The sequence below is a fragment of the Natrix helvetica genome (genome assembly GCF_964273705.1).
Source record: "Natrix helvetica genome assembly, chromosome: 9".
In the NCBI taxonomy this organism is placed as follows: domain Eukaryota; kingdom Metazoa; phylum Chordata; class Lepidosauria; order Squamata; family Natricidae; genus Natrix; species Natrix helvetica.
Window position 1 is genome coordinate 10,014,572 of NC_138560.1, and position 25,969 is coordinate 10,040,540.

The following is a 25,969-nucleotide window of genomic DNA, read 5'->3' on the forward strand; positions in this document are numbered from 1 at the left end:
TGCACAACCGTGCATGTGCAAAAGGTGATTTCCATCATTTTCACCAACCTGACTGGTTTGATAACACACCCACATACACACAGAGAGGAGGGAAAAATCGCTTTCTCCAATGTTGGTTGCAATAGGATACTCCATGTATTGTAAAGAGCAAAAGCCGGGCCTAATCATGGCCACCATACTCCTGGCACAAGACGACCGCAGGTAGATCCAAGCTTTTAACTGCCCAGGTATGTAGCTGTCCTCCAGTTGATTATGGACGGCATGGCATAACGTTACAAGATGACGCAGCATTTCGGGCTGTTATTCTGTGAACGTACCTGCTGTTGCAGGTTTTCTTTCTCCTTCAGCAAGTCGCCCATTTTCACATCCAGCTTCTTGATTTCCTCTGTCCATTTCTGGGAAATTTACAAAGTCATGGTCATTCCCTTCCCCATAATAGCGGTGGCCCCAACCCCCCCCCCATTTTGCAAGGTGGACTCTGGCGATGGCATAAGGAAAGCCAGGCAGTCTCCTTAAAAGTTAAGGGGATGGTCGAGCTTGCCCTTGTTTCTTGCAGGGAGCAATGTCTTAGCTATATTGGAACACCTTCATCTTTATTCTGCAGGAGGTTGGTTACTTTATGGTCATTGCACCTCATGCAACGAGATTAAATGCCATCTTCAGTGTACATTATAACTATAAAAATAAAATACATCCTTCACATGCTATACAAATGAATTGAAAACCCCTGATATTGAATTAATATTGCACTAGACAGTAGAATTCAATATAGTTATTGCCCTGGGATAGAAGCTGTATTTCAGCCTATTTGTCCTTGTTTCTATTGCCCTGTACCGTCTGCCAGATGGTAATAGTTCAAAAAAAAAAAAAGGGTGCTCAGGATGAGATGGATCTTTAAGAATGTTTTGAACTTTCTGAAGGCAGCGGAAGCTATAAAGCTCTTCCAAAGAGGGGAGAGGGCAACCATGTTAATCGTTTGGAGTGCTGTCCTATCTGCCACTGTGCAATTGGCCAACCATGCACAGATGCAGTAAGTTAAAATGCGCTCTCTGGTGCAGCGGTAGAAGGTCACCAGCAGTTTTTGATTCAGTTGTCTCCTGAGAAGTCTCAGGTAGTTCACTTAAAAGCACAGGACTGTTGCAGAATTATTATTATTTTTTTGCCTTGGACATTTTCGTTGGGTTGCTAGAGAGAAGACTTGACGCAATGGTCATCAATGCCTAAACTCTACCTCTGATTTTAATTTGAAAGGATTTAGCAGTAAGATAAAACTGCTTTCTTCCAAATGGCCTCCGGGAGCTTTAAACTTGCTTTTCGAAAATACGAAAGTATTTATTCCTGAGGAAAAGCATCAATTCTGATAGAAACCTCCACCCCCAACCCCCCCCCCCCAATTTTATATATTTAGAGAACTGGAAGCCATTTCTTATGAGCCGTGGTGGCGCAGTGGTTAGAGTGCAGTACTGTAGGGTACTTTTGCTGCCTGCACTTTGGCAGTTCGAATCTCACCAGGCTCAAGGGTGATTCAACCTTCCATCGTTCTGAGGGGGGTAAAATGAGGACCCAGATTCCTGGGGGCCATAGGCTGAACTCTATAAACCGCTTAGAGAAGGCTGTGAAGCATTGTGAAGCGGTATATAAGTCTAAGCGCTGCTGCCATTGCATATTGGATGGCACTGTCAAACTTACTTCTTTGTGTGACAGCTAGAATTTAGTTTGTGCGTCCCCCAAGCGCCGTATACAAGAAGGGCGAAATCCGAAGGTTACCTGCCGGCACCACTCTTGGATAGCGCTTCCAGAGAGGGGTCCTTGGATGCTGCCATCTCGCCTCAGGTACACCTCCCCCTGGTCTGTCTCGTACAGGAGAGGCTCTGCGTGCGGCTTGGGAGGATGGACGCTCAGCCGGATGACTTTGAGGAAGATGCCCGTCTCTTCTGTTTTGACCACTGGGATGAAGCTCAGCGTGTAGGCGGTGGGGAAAACCTGGGGCTTGAAGGTTTTTAAAAGGGAATCTGTCAGCAGGCGGATTCTGTCCTCTTCCTTGTGGTCGCATTTGACGCCGCACACCAAGCCGTTGTCCTCAACCCCCACAAAGAGGCTGCCCCCTTCGCTGTTGAGAAAACCACAGATGTACTTCCGCAAATGATGCTTCAGCGTTGTGCTCAGGTATTCTCTGCTCCCTTGCTTAAATTCCACATTCCGCGTCTCCCCACCAATGAAAGCGCCGTAGAATAGACATTCTCTCCCAACAATCTCTTTATGGACAATGGCACTGTCTGAGCGGGTGCTGTTCAGGAAAGTCACTGGCCAGTCGACCAGTCTCCAAGGGTAATGAAGGCTTTTCCTGATGGGCCTAGCTGTGTTGTCATTGGGCGGTTGCTTCCTTGACTCGGGCCCTGGCGGCCCTCCTAGGAGAACATCTGATCTGCTTCCCATGGAATCACTCTGTAGGCATGATGAGTAAAATTCAAGCGTATAATCAAATGTCACCAGTAAAAGGGCTTGCGGCTCTGCAAAAATGTAGGTTCCTGTTTTGGTTGAGCAATTGCGATAAAAATTACATACCCGCATAGACCCAATATTTCCTGTTGTGCTTTATATACAAACATTGGTGTTTAAACAGGGAAGGAAGGGATTAAGCAGTGGCGATGATTGTTTTTTTTTTTATTATTATTAAAGAATTTTATTGGTCTTTAAGCGATGATTGTTTTTGAATTCTAAAAGCTGACTGCTTTTTCAAAAGGCAACTGGACTTTCTTTTGTTTTCCCTGGGAGAGCTTTCACTTCTCATCCAAGCTTTTTCAGAACTAAAAAAGCTCCTTGGATGAGAAGCAAAACGTCTTCACAGAAAAAAACAAAGTCCAGTTGCCTTTTGAAAAAACACCTTTGAGGCAACCATGACCTGGATGACTGAGAATCTCCATGGATACTGAATGGTTGTCATTGCTGAAAATTCTGAAACCAGGGACGACCTTATAATTCAAGATCTATACTGAGTTTGTCTCCTTTGTTGGTTTAAAATAGCCAATTGTTAATATGTATAGCACATAGGATGCTTTGGGTCTCTGTGGAGGAATCGTAATTGGCCCTGCATCCTATTATGCCATGGACATATTTCCCCCAAACTTTGTGGCTAATAGGGGCTTCCCTTCAAAAAAACCTAAGTTCCCTAGAGCTATGTATAACGTAAAGGTAAAGGTTCTCCTTGCACATATGTGCTAATCGTTCCCAACTCTAGGGGGCGGTACTCATCTCCTTTTCAAAGCCAAAGAGCCATCGCTGTCCAAAGACATCTCCACGGTCATATGACTAAATGCTGAAGGCCCATGGAACGCTGTTACCTTCCCACCAAAGGTGGCTCCTATTTTTCTACTTGCATTTTTACATGCTTTCGAGCTGCTAGGTTGGCAGAAGCTGGGACAAGTAACGGGAGCTCACTCCATTACGCGGCGCTAGGGATTCAAACTGCCGATCTTTCTGATTGACAAGCTCAGTGTCTTAGCCTCCTAGAGCTATAGGGTTCAGCAATTATTGGTGTGGCAATCCAATATATTTAGATGGTGTATAAATGATGTACCACATTGAGGGTGAGGCTTATATAAAAGTCAGTTTGAAATGATAATTGTGACTATATTTGTCTACATTTCTTATTGTCTGTTGGCATCAATGTGCCCTGAAGCTTATTGCAATAACTTGGGAGTTATTTAGCCAAAGGGAACCAACGTCTCCAAAGAACAAATTATTCTGTATTAAATCCATTTGAAGTGAGACTTAAAAGCTGAGTTTACCCTGCCTGCTGCAAATTAAACCTTGCTTAAGGGAACACAGAATGGTGGTGTTAGACTTGAGAGGAGGTAGCTGGATCCAAGCAGATGCTAAATCCCCAATCTTTTGCAATTAAAAAAAAAAAACAATTACTGCAAAATGTACTGTCTGCCAAACATGCCTAGATTTACCATGGCATGCTTATTTTAGTGCATGGTGGGCAACCAATTAGATTATTCTGCTTTAATACTATTTTAAAGGAATATGGAAAAAAATCTAGATGTGCTAAGAAATATTTTGTAATACATGAAGGTGGTCTCTGTTATGTCATGGTGAACCAGATTGGGTGCTATCCTTTTGCTGAGAGAGAAAGGGGGTTACGTGGCAAGGAATAAATCCCTTATTAGAATAGCCAAGCTTCTCCTTGCTATTGTGGTGCAAGGAAAACATTGTTATTTATTTCCTTGCAAGGGAGACAAAGCAAGCAGAAGGCGTACAGTTCATGCACTTTGCTTCCTGCGCATGTAGTGTATCTTTCTCCTAGTGTGCTTGGATAAGGGGAGGATTCTGAGAACTTTTAAGTAGCGGTTAACCAGTGGACTTTGACTTCTCCACTGTTCTGGCCTGCTTCGAGAATGCAACCTGATATTAAATGGAAGTTTGTACAGGTATTTTAAGTACAAGAATGATCTGGCTATTGCAGTTTGGGTGATTCTTGATTCCTGTCTTCCCGGTGTTGCATAGGTGAGAAGCTCTTATATATTCTCAAGACTTTAGCATATAACAGCTATCCTGCTTTTTCAAAATGGAATCCCTAGTACAGGGGTCAGCAGCCTTAAACACTCCAAGAGCCACAAAAGTCCTAACCGAAATCCCCCCGTCCAATTCTGGAGCCAACCGGAAGTCCGGTTCCCCCACCATTGAGTCTCCTCCTAGTGTGCCATCCTTTTTCCTCTGCCAACCAGAAGTCTGGTTCCCCCACAATAGTGTTTCCTCCTAGCGTGGCATCCTTTTTCCTCTTCCAATTGGACGTCCAGTTCCCCCCACCATAGAGTCTCCTCCTAGCACGGCGTCCTTTATCCTCTACCAACCGGAAGTCTGGCTCCCCCTACCATAGAGTCTCCTCCTGGTGTGGCATCCTTTTTTCTGTGCCAACTGGAAGTCCGGTTCCCCTGCCATAGTCTTCTTCTAACACGGTGTCCTTTTTCTTCTACCTGTCCTAACCAAAAGCCCTAACCCTAACCCTAATCAATTGTGGAACTGACCGGTGATGGGGAGCTGCAGCAGAGGGATGAAAGAGCCACATGTGGCTCCAGAGCCGTAGGATGCTGACCCCTGCCCTAGTGTAACAGAAGACTTAGCTTTCTGGCACCTTACCTCTCTGCTAGTTTTGGTAGCAGATGCAGGCTTTTTGCCTTGTCCCACCACAAGATTTTTCCCCTTCTGCACAAGCTCTTTGGAGAGGTTGTGTTCGGCCTCCGAAGCTAGGAGCAGTTGTTTGAGGACTTGCTCCAGGCTGATTTCTGTGGCCACCTGAACAAAAGCGAAGGCCTGCTTACGTTTCTTGATCACTTCAATATCGTATTTTTGGAGCGTGGCACTTGCCATCCCGAGGATGTCCTTCAACATATTGCCAAGATCTTCACTGGAATGTTTGGGGTTTAAGTTTCCAATGTAAAGGAAATAGGTTTGGATCTGACCAGAATGATCATCATCTTCAGCTTTTGCTTCTTCCAAAGCTGCCTCTGGAACCTGATTTACGTTGCCGGCTACTTGTACGGCTTCTACTACGATTTCTGGAATTACGCCTGTTTCCATTTTTGAGACCTTAAAGGTAGGTTTGCATTGGGTTGTATTTCTCGGGGGCTGCTAGATGGAGCACAGAAGAGCTCATTAGGTCATTCTACATGGGTCTTGCTTGAAGGTATCAGTAGTACATGATTCAAGAATGACCTCTTCTTTTATGGCTTCCTTCTGTGAAATAGAAACAGCATTTGGCTCTTACAAAGGATCACGGACACAAAATCTCTGTATGGAGATCCAAGCTTATGGGAGAAACAACCCCCCCACGCAAAAAATGTCATGTAGGAGAAATGGAGTGTGGGTGTTAATTGTAATCTGGTCATAGGAGATTGCTGCTGGCAGTTACTTAGCAGCTACCTTTAAAACAACAGAGTATGAAAGCTTACAATCAGATTTGACTTAATAGATCATATAATGAAGATTCAGATATTAGATTTATGCAGTGGTGGGATTCAAATAATTTAGCAACCGGTTCTCTGCCCTAATGGCCAGCTGAGTAGGCGGGACTCGGTAATCATGCGACTGGTTGGGCGTGGAGATAAGGTTTGTGTTGATAAATATTCCTCTGAAAGACTGTTTGCCAAGCCTTGCTCTTCATGCTTGTTAAGGAAGCCTAAGTCAGAACACCTGTGTCCACCCCATGTTTACCATACCTCATCATGGCCAAATGTCAGAAGCCTGCTGTGACGATAGTCAATGGAAAGAGATGGAAAGATAACATTAATGAAATGGGCTGAATAGATGGCAAAAATGAACACAAGCTAGTTATTGCTTCTATTACTAAACTTGTAGCACAGGTAACTTGACACTCCATCCAAAGCTATACAAACTTTTGTCTTACCTCGAGTTTCACATCCTTGTGCCCTACAAGGAGTTGGGTCTCATACATTTCTTATTAGCTCCAGGTTTGTTCAAAAATTGTGCTACTGCTAACCATGCTATTTCTCAGCCATATATTCCAAGTCTCTCTTTAAGAGTTTAAATTATGAGGTCATAGATGTTCTTGTGACAATTCTTAACATATTCGCTTGAGCCCATGGTAGACTACATGGTTAGGAAGCATTTCCCCATATAAAAAGACGCCCTTTATTGGCTCCAGTCTGAACTTCTTTAAAAAAAAGATCAATTTACAGAGATTTTGGAACGATTGGAAAATTATAGTCGTTGCTATTGAAACTAACCAGTTTTAAGACTGGTATTACTTTAGGCGGTTAAACAGCGTATAGCAGGGGTGTCAAACTCAATTTTGTTTGGGCATCGGGGTTGTGTTTGACCTCGGGGGGCATGGCCAGCTCAACATCACTCGTATCGGGGTGCCTGTGGTGGCAAAGAGCTCTGCCAGTGAAAACGGGCTCCGGAGCTCCGTTTTCACCTGTGACAGCCTCCAGCAACCCTCTGCCAGTGAAAACGGAGCTCAAGAGGGCTGCCTGCCCCCCTTCCACGCTCCATCTTCACTGGCAGAGGCACTCCGGAACCGGCCCTTCATTGTTTTTCAGGGCAGCTCCGTGGGCCAGATCCGACCCCCGGGCCTTGAGTTTGACACCCCTGGTGTATAGCAAACCTGTATCACAAATTGCTTCCACTGTGGCCATTAAGCAATTGCCAGTCATTAAGCAGTCTTATGGTGTTAGCCATGGGCTTTTGTTGCTAGATACTGGCCGTTAAACTCTGGTTTCTGAAAGAAAGTTGTAAATTATGACCACATGATCACACAGGGCTGCAAACAGTTGTAAATGCAGTCTGGTTGGTGAGTATCCAAAATGCGATCAACCTGATCGTGCATTTTGGGTCCAGATGTAAGGGGTTTTTGGAGGGGGAGGCGGGTGCTGTAACTTCAAATGGCCGCTGAGCAACTGACAGTAATTATTCTCATTGGGAGTCACCCAAATTGGTTATAAGATGGGCAGCTAAATAAATGTTCTAAATCAGGGGTCCCCAAACTTTTTAAACAGGGGGCCAATTCACAGTCCCTCAGACTGTTGGGGCCCCGGACTGGCTGGGTGGTCATGGTCAATTTAGCAGTCCATTAAACAATACAAATTAAAGTTTGTTACGCTCCTGGGGGTGGAAAACAGGGATGTGGCTGCCTTGGACGTGTGTGTGAGGGACTTCTGTTTGTGTGTTTGTGTATGTTTCAATCTCTCTTTCTAGGTGGGCCGATCTAGGTAGGGAGGCCTTGTGGTGCCACGCGGGGCGGATGAATGGCTTCCGTGGGCCGTATCCAGCTCGTGGGCCGTAGTTTGAGGATCCCTGTTCTAAATAAATAAATTTATTTTGTATGTCCAGAAAGTTCATGGGATAGAACTACAAAGCCATAATTCCCACCAATCTCAGACCATCTGCAGTTATCCAAGTAAAATTGTTTTAGAAAATTACTGGCTTCCTGAAGCAACTTTAAATGTCTGTGGAGATTCTCAAGTCCTCCAGGTCATGGTTATCCCAAAGGTGCTTTTTTTCAAGAGGCAGCTGGACTTTCTGGTTTTTCTTTGAAGACGTTTCGCTTCCCACCCAAGAAGCTTCTTCAGCTCTGAACCTTGGATGAGAAACGCCTTCAAAAAAACCCCAGAAAGTCCAGTTGCCTCTGGAAAAAAAGCACCTTTGAAGCAACTTTAATCTTCATTTGGGCTGTGTTATGAAACTCGGATCTTGGAAGCATCTCGTGATTGACGAGATTGACTTGAGGCCAACAGAAACATTCGAGTCATCTTTTTTTAAAATTTTATTTATAAACAAAATCATCAGAGTAAGTGCAGAAAAGAACATTGGCAGGATTCTTCCTGCTACCTGCCGTAGGCAGTGCTTACAGAAACGGTATTCTGCAACCAGGCAGTAATAGCAGAAAAAAGGTGGCCTGGATAACCAAGAGGGTGGCCGAGTCGCACCATTCCAGCGCGTTGAAGTCACTTCTGGATCCCCCTTTCTGGAATCGGTTTATTGCCTGTGAATTTTCATTCTTTGTTTTAGGGGCCCTCTTGCCTTGCCTTCTGGCCTGGCCTGCGGAGATTCCTCTTCCGGAAGTGCCTGGGAGAGAAAGAAGCGACCCCGGGAAGGAGCGGCGGGGTGTGTAACTTGGCAGAAAGAAATGCTATGGAAGGCTTGTACCTTTGCCTAACCCTTTTTCCCAGTTCAGGAATCAGAGCAGGCGAACAGCCGTGGGCAACGGAGTCTTAGCATTCATTTGTCTGCATCCTAAAGGACAAGCTGCTGTGATTATTGTGGAGGAATTGAAAAAAAAAAAAGCATCACATACTTGCTTTCCAGACACAAAGCACACTTCAGTGGAGGGCTTGGAGAAAAAGCAGAATTGTGGGCACCAGGTTAACAACCTCCTCCTCCTCCTCCTCTTCTTCTCACCTACTAGCAGCAAAACCTCTCTAACTACAGGACATTGGGGCCAACCACTCAAGTGCCATAAAAATAAATACATTATTTTCCAGCATACATGTATGATTATTCAGGTTTCCCTACTGGAATTGGTGGAGCAACATGAAAAAGGAAGGAGCCCATTTCTGCATCTCTCTGCTATCCCACGTGCCCACCAGGTAGGTAGCTAGCTATCTAGGAAAGTCTGCCAGGGTGAAGTGGGAGGTATATTAAATGGTACCAGACGGTAGAAGAGGAGACGTGGAACTCCCCCGGAGGAAAAGTTAAAATGGTTGTCATCTCAAGAGCAAGTAGAAAAATTTCAAGATGGAGGGCAGGCGTGAGGGGGAGTGGGGTGTGTGTGTGTGTGTGTTGCTTAGTTGTTATGCCCTGTGCCACTTCAGTATAGGACCACACGCCTCCCACCCTCCGGGCTTACCTGTAGTGCTGGAATGGTAAACAACACAAACGTTGCGTCAAAAATAAATATAAAGAATTGTCTGCCCATCAGCCAGCAGTGTGTGTGTGTGTGAAACAGCTTGAGTCCTCAATACAGGAAGAGATTAACAGCACCAAGTGAGAAGTAAGAAGTGAGATCTGCAGGCAGGGAGTACATCTTGCTGGTTAGGGCTCCTGCCAAAACTCCCACCCCACCCCTGCACCCAAGGGAGTGCATCATCTGTAGTGTAGCAGCCCCATGTCCTCCTCAGGTGGCTTCTTCTAATCAGTCTCTTCTGCCGGGCACAGAAAAGTGACCTCTTGGCGTCCTCCTCCTGTTGCACGAAGAGGCTTCTCGGAGAGAGCAGCGAAAGAAGAGGGTGTGATTAAGAGAGACGGGCCAAACGGGCTGAACCGAATGCAAGGGCGGTCCCGCCAGAGCTCCACCCACCGGAGGCATCCTTGCCCCCATCAGTTACGGTCCCCAGAAGCCACCAGCGGAGAGCTGAGGAAACGTCTCCCTTACGTTGAGAGTCCACATGGAGCTTCGTGCGATGATTCCTGGGATGCCTAGGACCTTCCTCCTGCAGGAAGTCACCTTTCTCCTGCTGGCTAAGAAAGGTGTCCTAGTGGATTCCGTGGACGCGGTGGCTGCAGAAGGGAGACACGTATTTTTTACGTGCCTTACATGGAGAGCTGAGAGGGCCAATGATTGTGCCAGGAAGGGTCTTTTTTTCAGAACTTGCCCTGTTTCAACTTATCGATGTGGTAGGTGAGTTTCAACGCTGGCCCCAGTTTCAAGCCCATGTACTTCATCATCATGTCACTACGCAACAAGAGCAAGGCCTTGCCGTCAATCTCCTGTAGGCAGAGAGAAGAAAGAGGCGGGTTTGCGCTGTGCCAGAAGTAAGTAAGAGGCTGGATTAGGGCGCTTGCTGATCTCTGGGATAATGCGTGACGGGGCTGCCTCGTTCTGAAACTCCGCTTGCATAGAAAAAGGAAGTTCTTTCACATGCCTTGACATCAGGAGTGACACTTATCAAAGCCCCTCCATTTGCCTCAGCTTTACATGGAGATTAGAGGCTTAGGGTTTGGCTTCTTTCTTAGTCTACTTGGGGGAAAGTCTTTAAAAGTGGAATTCAGCCTTTTTATAAGACTTCTCAAGTAAAGCTCCTGGGAGCAGCTCTTTACATCTGCACTGAAATTAGTCCCTCTCTCTATTTCAGGGGTGTCAAATTCGATTTCATTGAGGGCTGCAGGGTTCGGGGGGGGGCGCTCGGGGGGCCATGGTGGGCGTGGCCAGCTTGACATCACATGTCGGGGGTTGGGGTGCCTGTGGTACCCTGAGTCCTCTGCCAGTGAAAACGGAGCACAGGAGGGCTGAGCTCCTTTTTTTCTGCCTGAGGCACCATGGACCAGTCCTTTGCGGTTTCCAAGGCAGCCCTGTGGGCCAGACCTAAGAACCCCGTAGGCCAAATCCACCCGCGGGCCTTGAGTTTGACACCCCTGCCCCACTTCAATTCTTATGCTAAGTTTGATGGCCAGATGCATTCATCCTACATTGCCCACTGACTATCTGACTGGAGAAGAGCCTAACGCTGGGGAAGACGGAGGGCAAAAGAAGAAGGGGACGACAGAGAATGAGGTGGCTCGATGGAGTCACTGAAGCAGCAGGCATGAGCTTAAATGGACTCCGGGGGATGATAGAGGACAGGAAGGCCTGGAGGAACGTTGTCCATGGGGTCGCGATGGGTCGGACACGACTTCACAGCTAACAACAACAACAACAACAACATTGCCCAAATAATCCCGTTTACTGTTGAAAGGCACCAAAGCTTTGCCTCCTCAGTGTGTCACTGAGCAATATTGACCTTCTCGGAGGGAGGAAAAGCCCCACAGAATTATTAATAATGTGTTAAATTCTGCCTCATCAGGAGGAACCATATGTTGGGGGCGGGGGGCAGCACTTCCACCAGGAAGAAAATACTACCCAGGCCAAGTCAGGCGACCCTGAAGTCATATTTACGTGTTTTCGGAAGAGATCTGCGTGGGGTCCCAGCTGGGGGTCAGCGTCTCTTATAAACTGCATGACGTCTTCTACCGTCCAGGCAGAGGGATGCCGGGTCCCCAACCGTGAAGTGTCTCGAGAACTCAGGTATCTGTCAGAGCCTGAGGGCACAGTGGGAAAAATGCAAGTAAACCCGGGTCCTGCAGAAGCTCAGGGACTATTGAGCTTTTGAAATAGAACAGCGGTTTCTGGTGACACCTTTTTAAAACCACAACCCTTGTCAAATCTAATGAACGGCCCATTTATCATTTGTGTAGAAAGAGGACTACTCGACTTAAACGACCACAATGGAGCCGAACTGTGGTCTTAGCTCTGTTGCTGAGCGAGACCCTTGTTAAATGAGTTTTGCCCCATTTTGCGATCGATCTTGCCACGCTTCTTAAATGAATCGCTGCAGTCGACAAGTTAAGTGACACAGTTATTAAGTGGCTTCCCCATTGACTTTGCTCATTGGGGGGGGGAGGTGTCACGTCACCCTGGGACACTGCAGTCGTCATAAATAAGGGTCCAGTTGCCAAGCATCTGGCTTTTGATCACATGACCATCGGGGATGCTGCAAAGGTCATAAGTGTGAAAAGTAGTCCTACGTCACTTTTTGGGTCCCACTGTAACTTCTGACAGTCATTAAGCAAGCCGTTGTGAGTCTGGGACCGCCTGTATTTGCACCAAATGCTTCTAAAGCAGGGGTGTCCAAACTTGGGAACTTTAAGACTTGTGGACTTCAACTCCCAGAATTCCCCAGCCAGCTATGCTGGCTGGGGAATTCTGGGAGTTGAAGTCCACAAGTCTTAAAGTTCCCAAGTTTGGACACCCCTGTTCTAAAGGGATAACAGGAGTGCCGCTTACTGCCCAGGCTTCGTGAAGTCCCTGCCTCCCTGTTAATAGGACAAAGGTAAAGCTAGATTGCTTCATAGAAGGAGGGTTTTGAGGTCTCTTACCCCCAGCACTCAGCCTGTGCCCAGCAGGAGTGCTGCACTGGGTGAGGCTGGAGGGCTGATGGAGGTGCCGATATCCCTGAAGCCGGAAGTCCCTTGAGTTCCGAATGGGACTGGACATGCTAACGGCGTTCAAGGCGGAGTCAATCGGGTCCAAGCGAGGCTCCAGAGCTCCAGAGAGACTGTCGTTCAAGACAAAGGTTTCCCCTGGAAGACATAAGCAACTGCTCAGAGAGAGGCAAGCAACAGCTGTTGTGGTGCTGTTGTGTATATAAAACGTCTCGAATTGTTACGCCAATAACAGGGAGCAAATTTACTCAGAAAGTTGGGAAGGAGGAATTATGTTCACCGCTTTGTATCAAGTTCTTCAAAATAATTTCCCAAGCCGCCGCGGTGGTGCAGTATTGGAGGCTACTTCTGCTGACTGCCAGCTGCCTGCAATTTGGCAGTTCGAATCTCACCAGGCTCAAGGTTGAACTGAGCCCTTCATCCTTCCAAGGTGGGTAAAATTGTTGGGGGGCAATGGGCTGACTATAAACCACTTAGAGAGGGCTGTAAAGCACTGTGAAGCGGTATATAAGTCTTAAGTGGTATTGCTATTCTCTCTACGTAACCAAGTGCAGTCATTCTCTTCATGTCTTAGAAGTTCTTCTGCATGGAAAACAGTCCATAGGTTCCTCCTGGAGAACCCCTTAGATCTCTTTGACCAGCCAATGCACTGGAAAGGCCAAGCCTTTTCTTGCTAAAAGAGACCATCTTAGCATTCCCTAGACATGTTATGGCAGGACTGCATTAAAACAAAGCACCAAGGAATTTTGGTTCTGCTTTTTCTTTTGAAATAGGAAGCTATCTAGACATCTCTTCATCTAAATAGTACTGCTTTCTTTGTACTCGGGTGCCAGCTCTTGGGCAGAAGACACACGGAGCATTCTCTGGCATCTGTTCCTCATTTCATTCCGGCAGGAAAGTAAGAATTGTGGTTAAGGAAGAAACTCTGCAAAAACTCTGAAGTCCAGCAGTGAAACATTCAAAGCCAAATTCCATCAAACAGCCATTTCTTATGTGCTGCTGTTGGTTCAATGCTACATGGAAGGATGCGGAGAACGGCTTGTGCCAGTAATGCTTCTGGACTATATGTGCCATCAAGCTCTCACATCTTTTGAGTGTGAGATTTTGATCTGCTGAACTATGACATCACATTTAAAACATCCCCCAAAGAGCGTCACACATTGGTCACCCAATGGCATCAGAGGATGTTCACGGTTCAGCGAATGAGATAAGTTCAAGTCACTTTTTAAAAACAAAACAAAAACAAATCACATCTATCTTGAGCTGCTCACCATAAGCCTTTAAGCGTAGTGAACAAGCCACAGTCCATACAAATTTCCCCTTTGGTATATAGCAGTGGTGGGCAACCTTTTTTTTCAACTGAGCCAAATCTCGCCAAAACCACGATTGAAATTTATTTTGAGAGCCACATTTTTAAAACCGAAAATACATAGGATGGTACACTGTTTTTAGTTTCAATAAACTCTGGCATTTGAAGCACGCAAGTCTTAAAGCTGTCAAGTTACAAGATCCTTGCATCCCTAACCCTTTAGGAAAAAAACCCCAAGGGGTCTTCAAACCTGACAGCTTGAAGACTTGTGGACTTCAACTCCCAGAATTCTGAGAATTGAAGTCCACCAAGGGCATCAATCATATTAGCCCAGGGATCTGCAAAATTGGCTCTTAAGACTGGTGGACTTCAATTCCCAGAATTCTGAGAATTGAAGTCCACCAGTCTTAAAACAGCCAACTTTGCAGACCCCTGTGTTAGCCCAAAGCCAACAAAAAGAAAAAGGAAAGGGACGCTTAAAGGTTCAAACAGCAGAGCAAACGCTTCAGAGGCAACAGTTTTCACGGGGAATTAGAAGAGAGCCCTGGAGTTTCGCTGCCCACCCGGTCAGACCTCGCTTTCCTCGCATAATTGGCTAATTTGCTACTGCCCGGCTCCCCGGTTAGATTTTTGCTGGGAGGGGGCGGGGGGGGGGGAAGCTCCTTAGCCTGCGTTTCTTTTTCTGCCTCCTCGCTTCTCGTCCCCGCCCGACTTCAGGATCCTCCCTAATCATTGTGGGTCGAAAAGAAAAAAGGGAAAGGGGCGCTTGTTTTGAAGTGCCCGAGAGGAGGGAGGGGAGCGGGCGCTTCAAAACAAGCGCCCCTTTCCCTTTTTTCTTTTCGATCCACAATGATTAGGGAGGATAATAATCCGGCACACAGAAGAGCTGCATTAAAATGTGTAAAGAGCCGCTTGTGGCTCGCGAGCCGCGGCTTGCTGACCACTGGTATATAGAATACAGAACAGGAAGAGAAACCAGAGATCTTCTAGCCCAACCCTCTCCACAAGGCCCTCTACCATTTCAAACCAATGGCTGTCCAATCTTTTCTTGAAAACCTCCAGGGATGGAGCACCTACAGCTTCTGTGACCAAGCTGTTCCACTGATTCATTGTTCCGCCGGGAAATTTCCTCCTTAGTTTCTAGGTTCAAGGAGAAAAGCTCCTTGATTAGTTTCCATCCATTGCTTCTTGTCCTGCCCTCAGGTGCTCTGGAGAGTAGCTTGACTTCCTCTTCGTTGTGGCAACCTCTCAAGTATTGAAAGACTGCTATTGTGTCACCCCCTACTCCTTCTTTTCGTTAGGCTACACGTACCCAATTCCTGCAACGTTTCTTCTTATGTTTCAACCTCCAGTCCCCTAATAATTTTTGCTGCACTTCCTGCCCTCTTCCCCGAGTCTCTACATCTGTTTTATATTGTGGCAATCCCAACTGGATGCAATATTCCAAGTGTGATCCTGCTTTCCTGGCACTTTCATACTGAAAGCAAGGCAAATTACCGCAAGCATAAAGGTAAAGGTTCCCCTCGCACATATGTGTTGGTCATTCCTGACTCTAAGTGGCAGTGCTCATCTCTGTTTCAAAGCCAAAGAGCCAGTGCTGCCCGAAGACGTCTCCGTGGTCATGTGACTAAATGCCACAGGCGCATGGAACGCTGTTCCCTTCCCACCAAAGGTGGTTCCTATTTTTCTACTTGCATGTTTACATGCTTTCGAACTGCTAGGTTGGCAGAAGCTGGGACAAGTAACGGGAGCTCACTCCGTTACGTGGCGCTAGGGATTTGAACCACCGAACTGCCGACCTTTCTGTTTGACAAGCTCAGTGTCTTAGCCCTGCAAGCGTAAGAAATACTATTTTCCTTCCTGAAACAGTTGTAACGGCTTCTGTGCCCATCGTCATACGGCAACACCCATTCATAAATGAGAAGAAAACTTTTTACTAAGAAGAGACTCCTTGCCATGAGTGGCAAGCAGAGATTACTTGTATGGCAGAAACTGACGGGACTCTCAAAGGAGTAAGATGTTACGAATTTTGAGGGCTCACTTGCTTGTCTTAGTAAAGAAAGAAACATCATTAACTAAGAGTTCAATGAGCTCAGAGACCTGTTCCATCCAGCCATGAATCCTAGTCCCAAGTATGTCCTTAGATGCTATCTGGGAAGCTCACTAGAATATGAAGGTGTTGTTGTCCTCAACAACCAGTATCCAAAGGGCATAAGAAACACGTTCCATACAGTTATCATGGATAAGAAACAGTGACAAAAAAAAGGTCATGGGCAGCAGGCCTAATTTTGCCTTTCAAACCAGTAGGCATAAACGTCCGATGGGAACTGGACATTCATCTTCAGCCTACAAAGCATCTCGCAAGAAATAAACCTGGGCTAGAGAAGACCACTCAGCCCACTGATTACACGCAAGAATCAAAAGGCATTTTGTCCATCTGAACACAACCGAATAATGTATTGTATGTGGGACAAGAGGGGCCAATATTTTATTTCAGGATATTGTGATTGCTAGAAGAGCCATGGTGGCGCAGTGGTTAGCACATAGTATTGCAAGCTAACTCTGCCAACTGCCAGCAGTTTGATTTTGATTGTCTCAAGGTGGATTCAGCCTTCCGTCTTTCTGAGGTGGGTAAAATGAGGACCCAGATTGTTGGGGGCAAGAGGCTGACTCTGTAAACCGCTTAAGTGTAAGTATAATCTTTATTGTCATTGTACTTAAATTCCATGAAATTGGTTAATTTTTTTTTTTGCCTAACTCTGCTGTGGCACGGGCTCTAAAGCACTGTGAAGCGGTATGTAAGTCTAAGTGCTATTGCTACTACTATAAAGTGTAGAAACAACCTCAGTTCCAGTCATTTAAATGTATAGATGGCTTTTGCTTTCACGGTTATGCACAGATGATGGGGAGCATGTAGATTAAGGAGCCCAGCAAAGGAGCTAGAAGGAAGGAAGGAGATGTGCTTCCTTGCAGTGGCCCAATGCCTGCAATCCTGCTTGATAAAGAGGAGCAGAAGAGGAGTTTCTGCAGTGCACAAAGTGAGCTAGAAGCAGAACGCAGACATGAGTTTCAACCTACGCTGCTTGTTAGAGGCTGGGAAAAGAGGCTGTGCTCACCTTCCAAAGGGTGATGGTCATTCTTTGGTAACTTGGGGGACAGAGGAGCACTGTATGGAAGGAACTCTTGGGAATACCTCTTTGTACCCCGGCCTGGTCCCTGCAGAGAGCCGTCTAACGAAATGCTCCTGTCTAGGAAGAGAGAACAAGCCCTGCTTAAGATCACCACACCTTCTTTGGGAAACGGACATTCTGCCTCGTATCAGCAGAATTGCCATGCTATATGGACTGGTGGTCATTGGCTGCCATAACAATTCTTTTCCTTCTCCCAAATGGCCTACCCCCAGCATCTATAATTCCACCAGCAGAAACAGCTGTATTGCCGAACTGAAAGATGATATTGAAAGCTCTGGGTGTAACCAACCATCTCATTATTGGTTCTATGCAATAACTGGGGGAATTTTATGAAAGGGAGAGTGGCATTTTGAGGGCCAATAATTACTTCATTTGGAGAGCTTTTAATTTTTGTTTAAAAAAGTCTTTTTTGTTCTCCTAGCTGAAAAAAATTGGTGGTACCATTTCCAGTATATCTTAATTCTTATACCCCCGATGGGGAATCTATTGCATGCTCTTAATAGAGAGGGAATGACAAAATGCCTCTTTATAGTTCACTTGATCCCCTCTGTTGTTTTGTGCAATTGCTGGTTTCAAGCTTCCTGCATGTCATTTATCCCTTGACTGTTTGCAGTGGGTGCTTTTCAAAGTTATTCTTAAATGTATTTTTTGCTCATCACAGGGAAATTTCAGAGCCCTTTGTTTGGCTGACTGGGGAAACTTCGGAATATGAAGCTAAATGCCAAGACAGCTATTTATGAAAATTCGTGTAAAGCTCAGTATTAAAACATACAAAAATGCTACAAAATATTCAACATTTCCTTCTTTATGCAATGTCTACTTTTCTAACCCAAGTTTCTTAAGACTGGCACTGGTTGGTATTAAAAGATATGGGGCACCACCCCTCCCCCCTGGGAAATTGATTAATTAGATTTAAAATTTACCAGTGGTTCTTTATATTAATTTAGTATCTTCTCTGAATTTCAGATGTACAAAAAAAACCCCAATTCCCACCTTTTTCCTATCACGTAATAAAAGCAGTCATACTTTGTTCTAATCTTATTTTATTTTTACTGGAATTATTGGCTGCTGCAATCAGAAGTGACTCAGAGTCATGTTCACTTCAGTCGCTGTAATATGGATCAATAACAATATGAGAAAAAGGAACAAATCATTAATATTATACAACCCACATGTAGCACCTAAGTATCTGATAATTGGCCACCTCAACTGGTCAAATGCGGTCTCTCCAAGTCATTCCAGTAACATAATCCTCAAGTATTATGTCAAATTGCAACTGGGAAACTCACACCACAGGTTATTTCAAAAACCCACATACCACATCTATGACATGTCAAAAGGAATGTGAGGGAAAGCATTACTTTACTGAATGCTGTTCAAAAATAAGATACATAAAGAGAAACCTCAACTTAATGGAACCCCAACTTAATGGACTTGGGATGCAACAAATTTTCATCCAGAGATACTCCTGAAATAACTGACAAATTGATGGCATCTGAAGTAATCTGGACATTTATGCTAATGATGCCCCTGACACAAATGAAATAATCGCAATGAATGAGGTAAACTTCCTCCAGATATTTGGAGTAATCGGCACTCTTCTCCCCCAACTGGTCTATTCAAACTTTTATTATAATGCATTGCTTTTTAATTTTCAAGTGAGCTATCTGCGATATTAATATACAAATACAAATACAATAGCAGAGTTGGAAGGGACCTTGGAGGTCTTCTAGTCCAACCCCCTGCCTAGGCAGGAACCCCCATACCGTTTCAGACAAATGGCTATCCAACATCTTCTTAAAGACTTCCAGTGTTGGAGCATTCACAACTTCTGGAGGCAAGCTGTTCCACTGATTAATTGCTCTCATTGTCAGGAAATTTCTCCTCAGTTCTAAGTTGCTTCTCTCCTTGATTAGTTTCCACCCATTGCTTCTTGTTCTACACTCAGGGGCCTTGGAGAATAGCTTGACTCCCTCTTCTTTGTGGCAGCCCCTGAGATATTGGAAGACTGCTATCATGTCTCCCCTAATCCTTCTTTTCTTTAAACTAGACACCCATTTCCTGCAACCGTTCCTCATATGTTTTAGTCTCCAGTCCCCTAATTATCTTGGTTGCTCTTCTCTGCACTCTTTCTAGAATCTCCACATCTTTTCTACATCGTGGCCACCAAAACTGGATGCAGTATTCCAAGTGTGTGCCTTACCATTAAAAATCATTGTCGCCACCAGCAACAACCCATGAACAATAGTTAAGTCTGTCATTGATTTTTGTCTCAGATAACGTACTTAGAACCTAGAATCTGAGGCACTTTAATAATATCATTAGAAGGAAAGACCCTATCAATAATGTTTTGTGCTGTATCAGGTAAAGAAAATGCATAGATAGTCCTTGACGTACGACTGGTTGCTTAGCAACCATTCAAAGTTATGATGGAGTCCCCCAAAGGTATTTATGACCTGATTCTAAAGTTCAGACTGGCAAACAGAAACACCCCACCCCAATAGTTATGTGACCACGTGTTAAGTACTCAGTAATCACATTGCATTGCAGCATGGTTTACACCATTTCAGCTAAAACTAGCATTTACTTCTGGTTTTCAGGAAAAAAATGCCCCACAGCAAACAAATGGGTTCACTCTACAACTGTGGTGTTTGTTTTAAGATTCCAACAGCCACTTTAGGACCGTGGCATTTGCTTAACGACTGCTGCAAAAAAAAGGTCGTAACAGGTCACTCAAGTGGGTGATCTGTTTAATGACTGTCATGAGTTACAACCGAAATGGGTGGGGCTCCGTAAAGGTTGTAAGTTGAGAACACCTGTATAGCTTTGCTCCTGGTTTAAAAGAGGCACACACGAATAGGCAGGTGGTAGGAATAGGTTCAAAATGATTAATGATGGGCAATGGTTTGGAATCAGGGGTTAAATGCTACCGGTTTGCACAGGTTTGCCCGAACCGGTAGTAAAAATGCTAACGGTTCGCCCAAATTGGTAGTAAAAAAAAATTACTACCGGTTCAGGCAAACCAGTATTTCTGACAATCAGCCGTGACACGCGATTCATATTAGCTGGAAAGCAGGATTTCCTGCTTTCTACCTAATCTAAATCGTGTGTCACAACGGATCTCTCCCCCCCCCCCGCTGTTCGTTTACCTTTGCAGCCGCGCTCGGTAGCAGGCTCCGCCCACCCACCGACATCATCACGTCCATTTTTGATGCACATGTGCGGAAGATCCTGAGCATGAGCGGAGGTGGCGCACAGGTGTGTGTGTGTGTTCATATTGCTGCTGAAACGGTAGCAAAGGTAAGTTGATTTCACCCCTGTTTGGAATCTATTTGGGGAAATACCGCAGTCCACCTGCAGAGATTTCCATGAAAGCTCTCCGGCCCAACCCTTACCTGGTAGGTATTTGTCATGGTCGTATTCTCTGGAATGATGCATGTGGTGCTGAGTGAAGGGCTGGTTCCCAAAGAGGTTGTCACTACGCAGGTTGTGGCAAAGTTTCTCAAGGAAACGGAGGACGTAAGTAATGCTATTCACTGCTGGTAAGTTCAGAGTGTGCTGCTCATGATCAAACACAGCTGAAAGAGGAAACCAACAAAGCCAAATATATAAAAATGCTACAGAGATGAACAGAGAAGATCAACATCCCCCCACCCACCCTCCCCAAGCTGCCTGCTTGTCGTTAAGTGTAATAAAATGCTTCCCAGATTTTTCTTTGACTTCAATATTCCAGCGAGAATAAATTAGAACATTACTCCATTAGACTAGAACAGGGGTCGGCAACTTTAAACACCCAAAGAACCACAAAGGTCCTAACCGGAAGCCCCCTGTTCAATTCTGGAGCTGACTGGAGGTCCGGTTCCCCCACCATAGAGTCTCTCCTCCTAGCGCAGCGTCCTTTTTCCTCTACCTGTCCTAACCGAAAGCCCTATCAATTGTGGGTCTGACTGGCGACAGGGAGCAGCAGCAGAGGGATGAAAGAGCCACATGCAGCCCCAGAGCCGCAGGTTGCTGACCCCTGGACTGCATTACTCTAATGCAGGGGTGGGCAATAACGATCCCTTTGCTACTTGTGAACTTCAAGTCCCAGAATTCCTGACGCAGTCAGAATTCTGGGAGTTGAAGTCCACAGGCTGTAAAGGGTCCACAGTTGGTGCACCCCCACCCATCCCCCGCTCTAAAGGTTTCTAAAAAAAACCGCACAATGCTGCATTGCTGTTATTAGAACCTCATGGCTAGATTGTGGCTAGCAGAGACATGTATCCTCGGAGATATTTTCCCAACAAAGTAGGACAGATCAACGTGAGTGTTACCTGAAATAACCTCTCCTCCGTGGCCTTGTTTAAGGAATGAGAAGACAGTCTTCTGGTGGTAAGCACAGTCAATGCAAGCTTGGACTGCTTGCTGCAGGACTATGGAGGCTCGAGCGGGACCAAAATGATCAGGCAATTGCTGGATTTTCTTTTTGTCCAGGTGAGGCCCGGGACTACCGTTTTTATTCAAGTAGATGCAAACTAGTGGGGAGGGGGTAGACAGGAGAAAGAAACACATAAAGAGCCTTCGATACTTAATTTTATAACTTTGACTGTAGCTTTGTTACTTGAATCCTTATGATTTATACTGACTGTTTCCTAGTATGATTTGATTGCTTATTTGTACCCTACGATTATCATGAAGTGTTCTACCTTATGATTCGTGACAAATGTTTTTTTTTAATGTACACTGAGAGCATATGCACCAAAGACAGATTCCTTGTGTGTCCAATCGCACTTGGCCAATAAAGAATTCTATGCTATGCTATGCTATTCGAAAAAGCAGAGATAAATTTCTTGTAACTCTGGATCAGGCAACAGTCCCTTAATCTCTCTTTTCTGCAAATGAGTTATCTAACCTGGCTGTGTTCCAGAGAACAGATCCATATGCTGCATTAGTTTTTTGAGAGTCTATATATCCTGAAAATTGCTCTTTTTTCTCTCCATTATATAATTTAATTTGCCAAAAGCTGCTTGATACACCATGAAGATGAGAGGCTGAGACTCAAGCTGCAGCTCTGTTTCTAAACCTTGACAACTTTTAAGATGTGTGGACTTCAATTCCCCTCATCCAGTCCCCCTCTGTAGTGAATTAAATGAAAAGCACTGCATCTGTGTCTGAAAAACAGCTTTACACCTTTTAATTGTGCAAGTCTCTTGAAGATTCTTCAGGGTGAGTGATCCCACATAGCTAGGTTTATGAATCCATTCAGCAGGCTCAAACAGAGATGTTTGACACCCGCAGAATGGATTGTTCAATGCATATGAAACATTCAGATTCTGCTCCTTTATAACATCCTTCCCCCGGAGTGGGGGGGGAATGGAGATTTTGTGGTATCCTTCCCCTGTCACGCCCACCAAGCCACACCACGCCCACCAAGCCATGCCCACAGAACCGATAATAATCCCAGCAAACTGCCAAGTTTTCCTCAGAAGATAGCAGGAACTTTCAGAATTAATAGAAGGCCATTCCTCACCTGTAGGGGCCTGCATAGCAGAACTGGGAATAGTAGCTGCATCTTGTGGTACCGTACTTGTGTCAGGCTCAGGAGTGCTAGTTGTTGGGGAAGTGGGTGCTGGATTTAGTAACGTCCGCTGCTTTCTCTGAAAGAAGAAAAACAAAGTTCCATGGCTTTCAGTGGAGGAACGAAGCCTACTAGGTAAAAAAGGAAGAAGCTGTTCAGAACTGATATGACTAAATCAAGGATAGGATCTCAGGAACCATAAAGGGGAAATGGTATCTCTCTGACAAAAGCGAGCGATAAAAATGTCTTTGAGTCACCAGCAACCACCACGGGGACTGGCATAAAAATTGTGATTTATAAGCGGTGACAAAGATTTTAAGCAGTCAGCTGCCTTTGCTTCCTCCTTTTCCTTTATGGACCTTGAAAGCAGCCTACACAGAACCCTGGCCAGTCCAGAGTCTGTTCAGCTTTAGAATTAAAGCTCTTTCAAAGGTTTCAGTCCTGGGGAGCCTTCCAGTGATTTTAAGGTAGGAAGCAGGAATATACTTTTTGCATATTGTATCTAGAGATTCGAACTTAGATACAATATACTTTTCGTATATTCCTGCTTACTACCTTAAAATCACTAGAAGGCTACCCAGGACCGAAACCTTTGAATGATTCGAATCCCTAGCACCGCATAACGGAGTGAGCTCCCGTTGCTTGTCCCAGCTTCTTCCAACCTAGCAGTTTGAAAGCATGTAAAAATGCAAGTAGAAAAATAGGGACCGCCTTTGGTGAGAAGGTAACAGTGTTCCGTGCGCCTTTGATGTTTAGTCATGCCGGCCACATCACCACGGAGACGTCTTTGGCAGTACTGGCTCTTCGGCTTTGAAACGGAGATGAGCACTGCCCCCTAGAGTCCGGAATGACTAGCAGGCATGTGCAAGGGGAACCTTTACCTTTATACTGAATCTAGTCAAAGGTTTTTAATTAATTAATTGCCAGGTTGGTCTGGTGGTTAAGGTGCTGACCTAGAAACCAGGAGACCCCGAGTTCTAGTCTCGCCTTGGGCATGAAAGCAGGCTGGCTCACTTTGGATCGATCACCAGGAAACTCTGACTTCTAGTCCTGCAATAGGAATGTAAGTCAGCTGGGTGATTTTGGGTCAGTCACTCTCTCTCACTCCAACCCACCTTGCAGAGTTGTAGGAAAGTATTATATATGTTTGCCACCTTGAGTTATTCAAACATTAGTCTCCCATCGTTGGACATACAATAATCTTGCTGCAGTGGCCATATCAAAGAGGGAGGGCTTATATTCGATAGTTCGGCCCCGCCCACTGACCACCTACCTTCCCACCGGGCTTTGGCCCCCTCTTTTTGGGGAATTTTAAAGGCTCCACTGCCTTGGAAGGGTTGGGGTTGGGGTGGCTGGTCAGCACCTTGGGTGTCCGGCCTCTTTTACGTCCAGGTTTGCGGCCTCTTTGTCCAGGCAGATGTTCCAGGATACTCCTTGCGGTGTTGTGCATGGTGCTTTTCTCGGAGATCACGTCAGGGGGAGGGAACGGGGTCTTTGGAATGACAACTGGCGTAAAAGAGGAAGGAGAGGAGAGGGTCAAGGACCACCACAACCTCATTCAAAAGGCTGTCTTTGGAGACTTAATGCATGCAATCATTCTAAGTAAGGTTTAAATTTGGGGTGTCCAAATTTGGCACCTTTTGAGACTAGTAGACTTCATTTCCTAGAATTCCCCAGCCAGCAGGACCGGCTGGAGAATTCTGGGAGTTGAAGTTCACCAGTCTTTAAAAGTTTCCAAGGTTGGACACTCCTGGTTAAACACTTGGAACTTTTCTCTGAAACAATTACTTGTTTTGTACATGAGTATAGTTCTTTTAATCTGCCTCCGCAAGGAAAGAAATGTGACAATTGGATAAATCAGCAAAATGAATGGACCCCTTGAAATAATGTCAGAGTTTTACTGCCTTTTCAACGTGAACCCATTTTACGAACATGCACCCAAGTGCTGACAGGGTCTAACGACAAGCTTTAGCCACACAACTTGTTTCATCCTACATCGTTTTCGTTTGATGAGAACGCCTGGAAGATTATTTTTCATGGGGGCGGTTCAAAAACACGAAGTCACTCAACCTGAGATAGGCTGTGTCAGGGTTCTAAGTAACACCCCCAACATCTTTAATAAAATAGAACTTTGAGGAAACTCAAGCCTCGGAGTCTTCTTCCATTGGGGGAGGAGGTGTTACTTGGAACCCTGACATTAACCCAAATCTCCATATAATCCCCCCTCCCGTTTTCCCACAGTAGAAATTGTGGCAGGCCTGAAGGCCCAGTGTGAAAGATGGCTTCCAGGTCTGACAGACTATCTATATCAGGGGTGTCGAACTCAAGGCCCCGGGTCCCAGATCTAGCCTGTGGGGTGCTTAAATCTGGCGCCAAAGGGTCGCCCTGGAAACAGCAAAGGACCGGCCCCCAGGGCCTCTGCCAGCACAAACGGAGGAGTCCTCCCAAGCTCTGTTTTCACTGGCAGAGGGTTGCATAAGGCTGTCGCAGTCAAAAACGGAGCTCAGGAGCCCGTTTTCGTTGGCAGAGAGCTTGGGCTACCACAGGCGCTCCCAACACAAGTGACATCAAGCTGGCCACCCCCCCCCCCACCTGCCCTGAGGTCAAACACAATGCTGATGCAGCTCTCAATGAAATCAAGTTTGACACCCGTGGTCTATAGGAAAGGAGAGTGAAGGAAATCCAGAATTAGAATATCCTCACAACACGTCCAGTTTCTATTTGTTCAGGGAGGGGGGGGGGGACTCCCTATTCTTTTAGGAAATGGTCCTCACTATCAAACCCTATGTGTTTTCAAGTGATTTCTCCTGGTGTTCTACCCAAAGTGTCTGTACATACAGTACTTTAAAAGGCAGGATGCTAATGATTTTGCACATGGAATATCTCACCATTGTATAAACACTGTCTCCTTTCAACATGTAGAAATACATGGGAGATATAAACCAATGCTCAGCAATCTGTACAGGATCAAAGTGTACTTTAAATAGGCCATAAAACGATTTTGAGCTATCTCCAAAACAATGCTAAGATTATATTCCATGACTGCCACAAGACCAGGGTAAAGTTCAATCCCTAGTTTCAGTCCCATATTAGTTATAGGGCATTAAATAACCTTCATGTATCAAAAATGGAGCTCGCCAAATATTCTTCTAAGCCCAGTGTTTTACTTTTATCCATCCTCTAAAATGGAATTCTTTAAGTTGAAACTGACATTAGAAATCTCCACTGTCATAACTCTCTTGATGGGTGCTAAAATCTATGTTCTTTATCTCCAGAATGCATTGTTCTAAGCATCTAATACAGGGGTGTCCAAACTTGGGAACTTTAAGACTTGTGGACTTCAACTCCCAGAATTCCCCAGCCAGCATGGCTGGCTGAGGAATTCTGGGAGTTGAAGTCCACAAGTCTTAAAGTTCCCAAGTTTGGACACCCCTGATCTAATACCTTCTTACCGCCACCAAAAAAACGGCT

The 25,969-nt window shown here is 45.4% G+C and overlaps 2 protein-coding genes across 5 annotated transcripts in view; both read right to left on the minus strand.

The window, feature by feature from the left end:
• Positions 1 to 272: 272 nt before the first annotated feature.
• Positions 273 to 5,583, minus strand: SLFNL1 (schlafen like 1; the record flags this gene model as incomplete). The annotated part of the gene is made up of 3 exons (XM_081961676.1): positions 273 to 395; positions 1,768 to 2,445; positions 5,143 to 5,583. 3 exons carry the CDS (start codon positions 5,581 to 5,583, stop codon positions 273 to 275), a joined length of 1,242 nt encoding a protein of 413 aa, XP_081817802.1.
• Positions 5,584 to 8,801: 3,218 nt separating this feature from the next.
• The window catches only part of SCMH1 (Scm polycomb group protein homolog 1), a 42,247-nt gene continuing 25,079 nt past the window's right edge, over positions 8,802 to 25,969 (minus strand). For 2 of the 4 annotated variants that reach the window (XM_081962308.1, XM_081962311.1), the window contains 8 exons: positions 23,772 to 24,004; positions 22,451 to 22,577; positions 21,255 to 21,455; positions 20,337 to 20,519; positions 16,867 to 16,998; positions 12,376 to 12,579; positions 11,396 to 11,538; positions 8,802 to 10,230 (listed from right to left, as the gene is read on the minus strand). In XM_081962308.1, the coding sequence (XP_081818434.1) occupies positions 10,105 to 10,230; positions 11,396 to 11,538; positions 12,376 to 12,579; positions 16,867 to 16,998; positions 20,337 to 20,519; positions 21,255 to 21,455; positions 22,451 to 22,577; positions 23,772 to 24,004 (1,349 nt within the window). In that variant the 3' untranslated portion in view covers positions 8,802 to 10,104. The remainder of the gene's footprint in view (positions 10,231 to 11,395; positions 11,539 to 12,375; positions 12,580 to 16,866; positions 16,999 to 20,336; positions 20,520 to 21,254; positions 21,456 to 22,450; positions 22,578 to 23,771; positions 24,005 to 25,969) is intronic. The other 2 variants (XM_081962309.1, XM_081962310.1) reach the window with 2 other exon arrangements.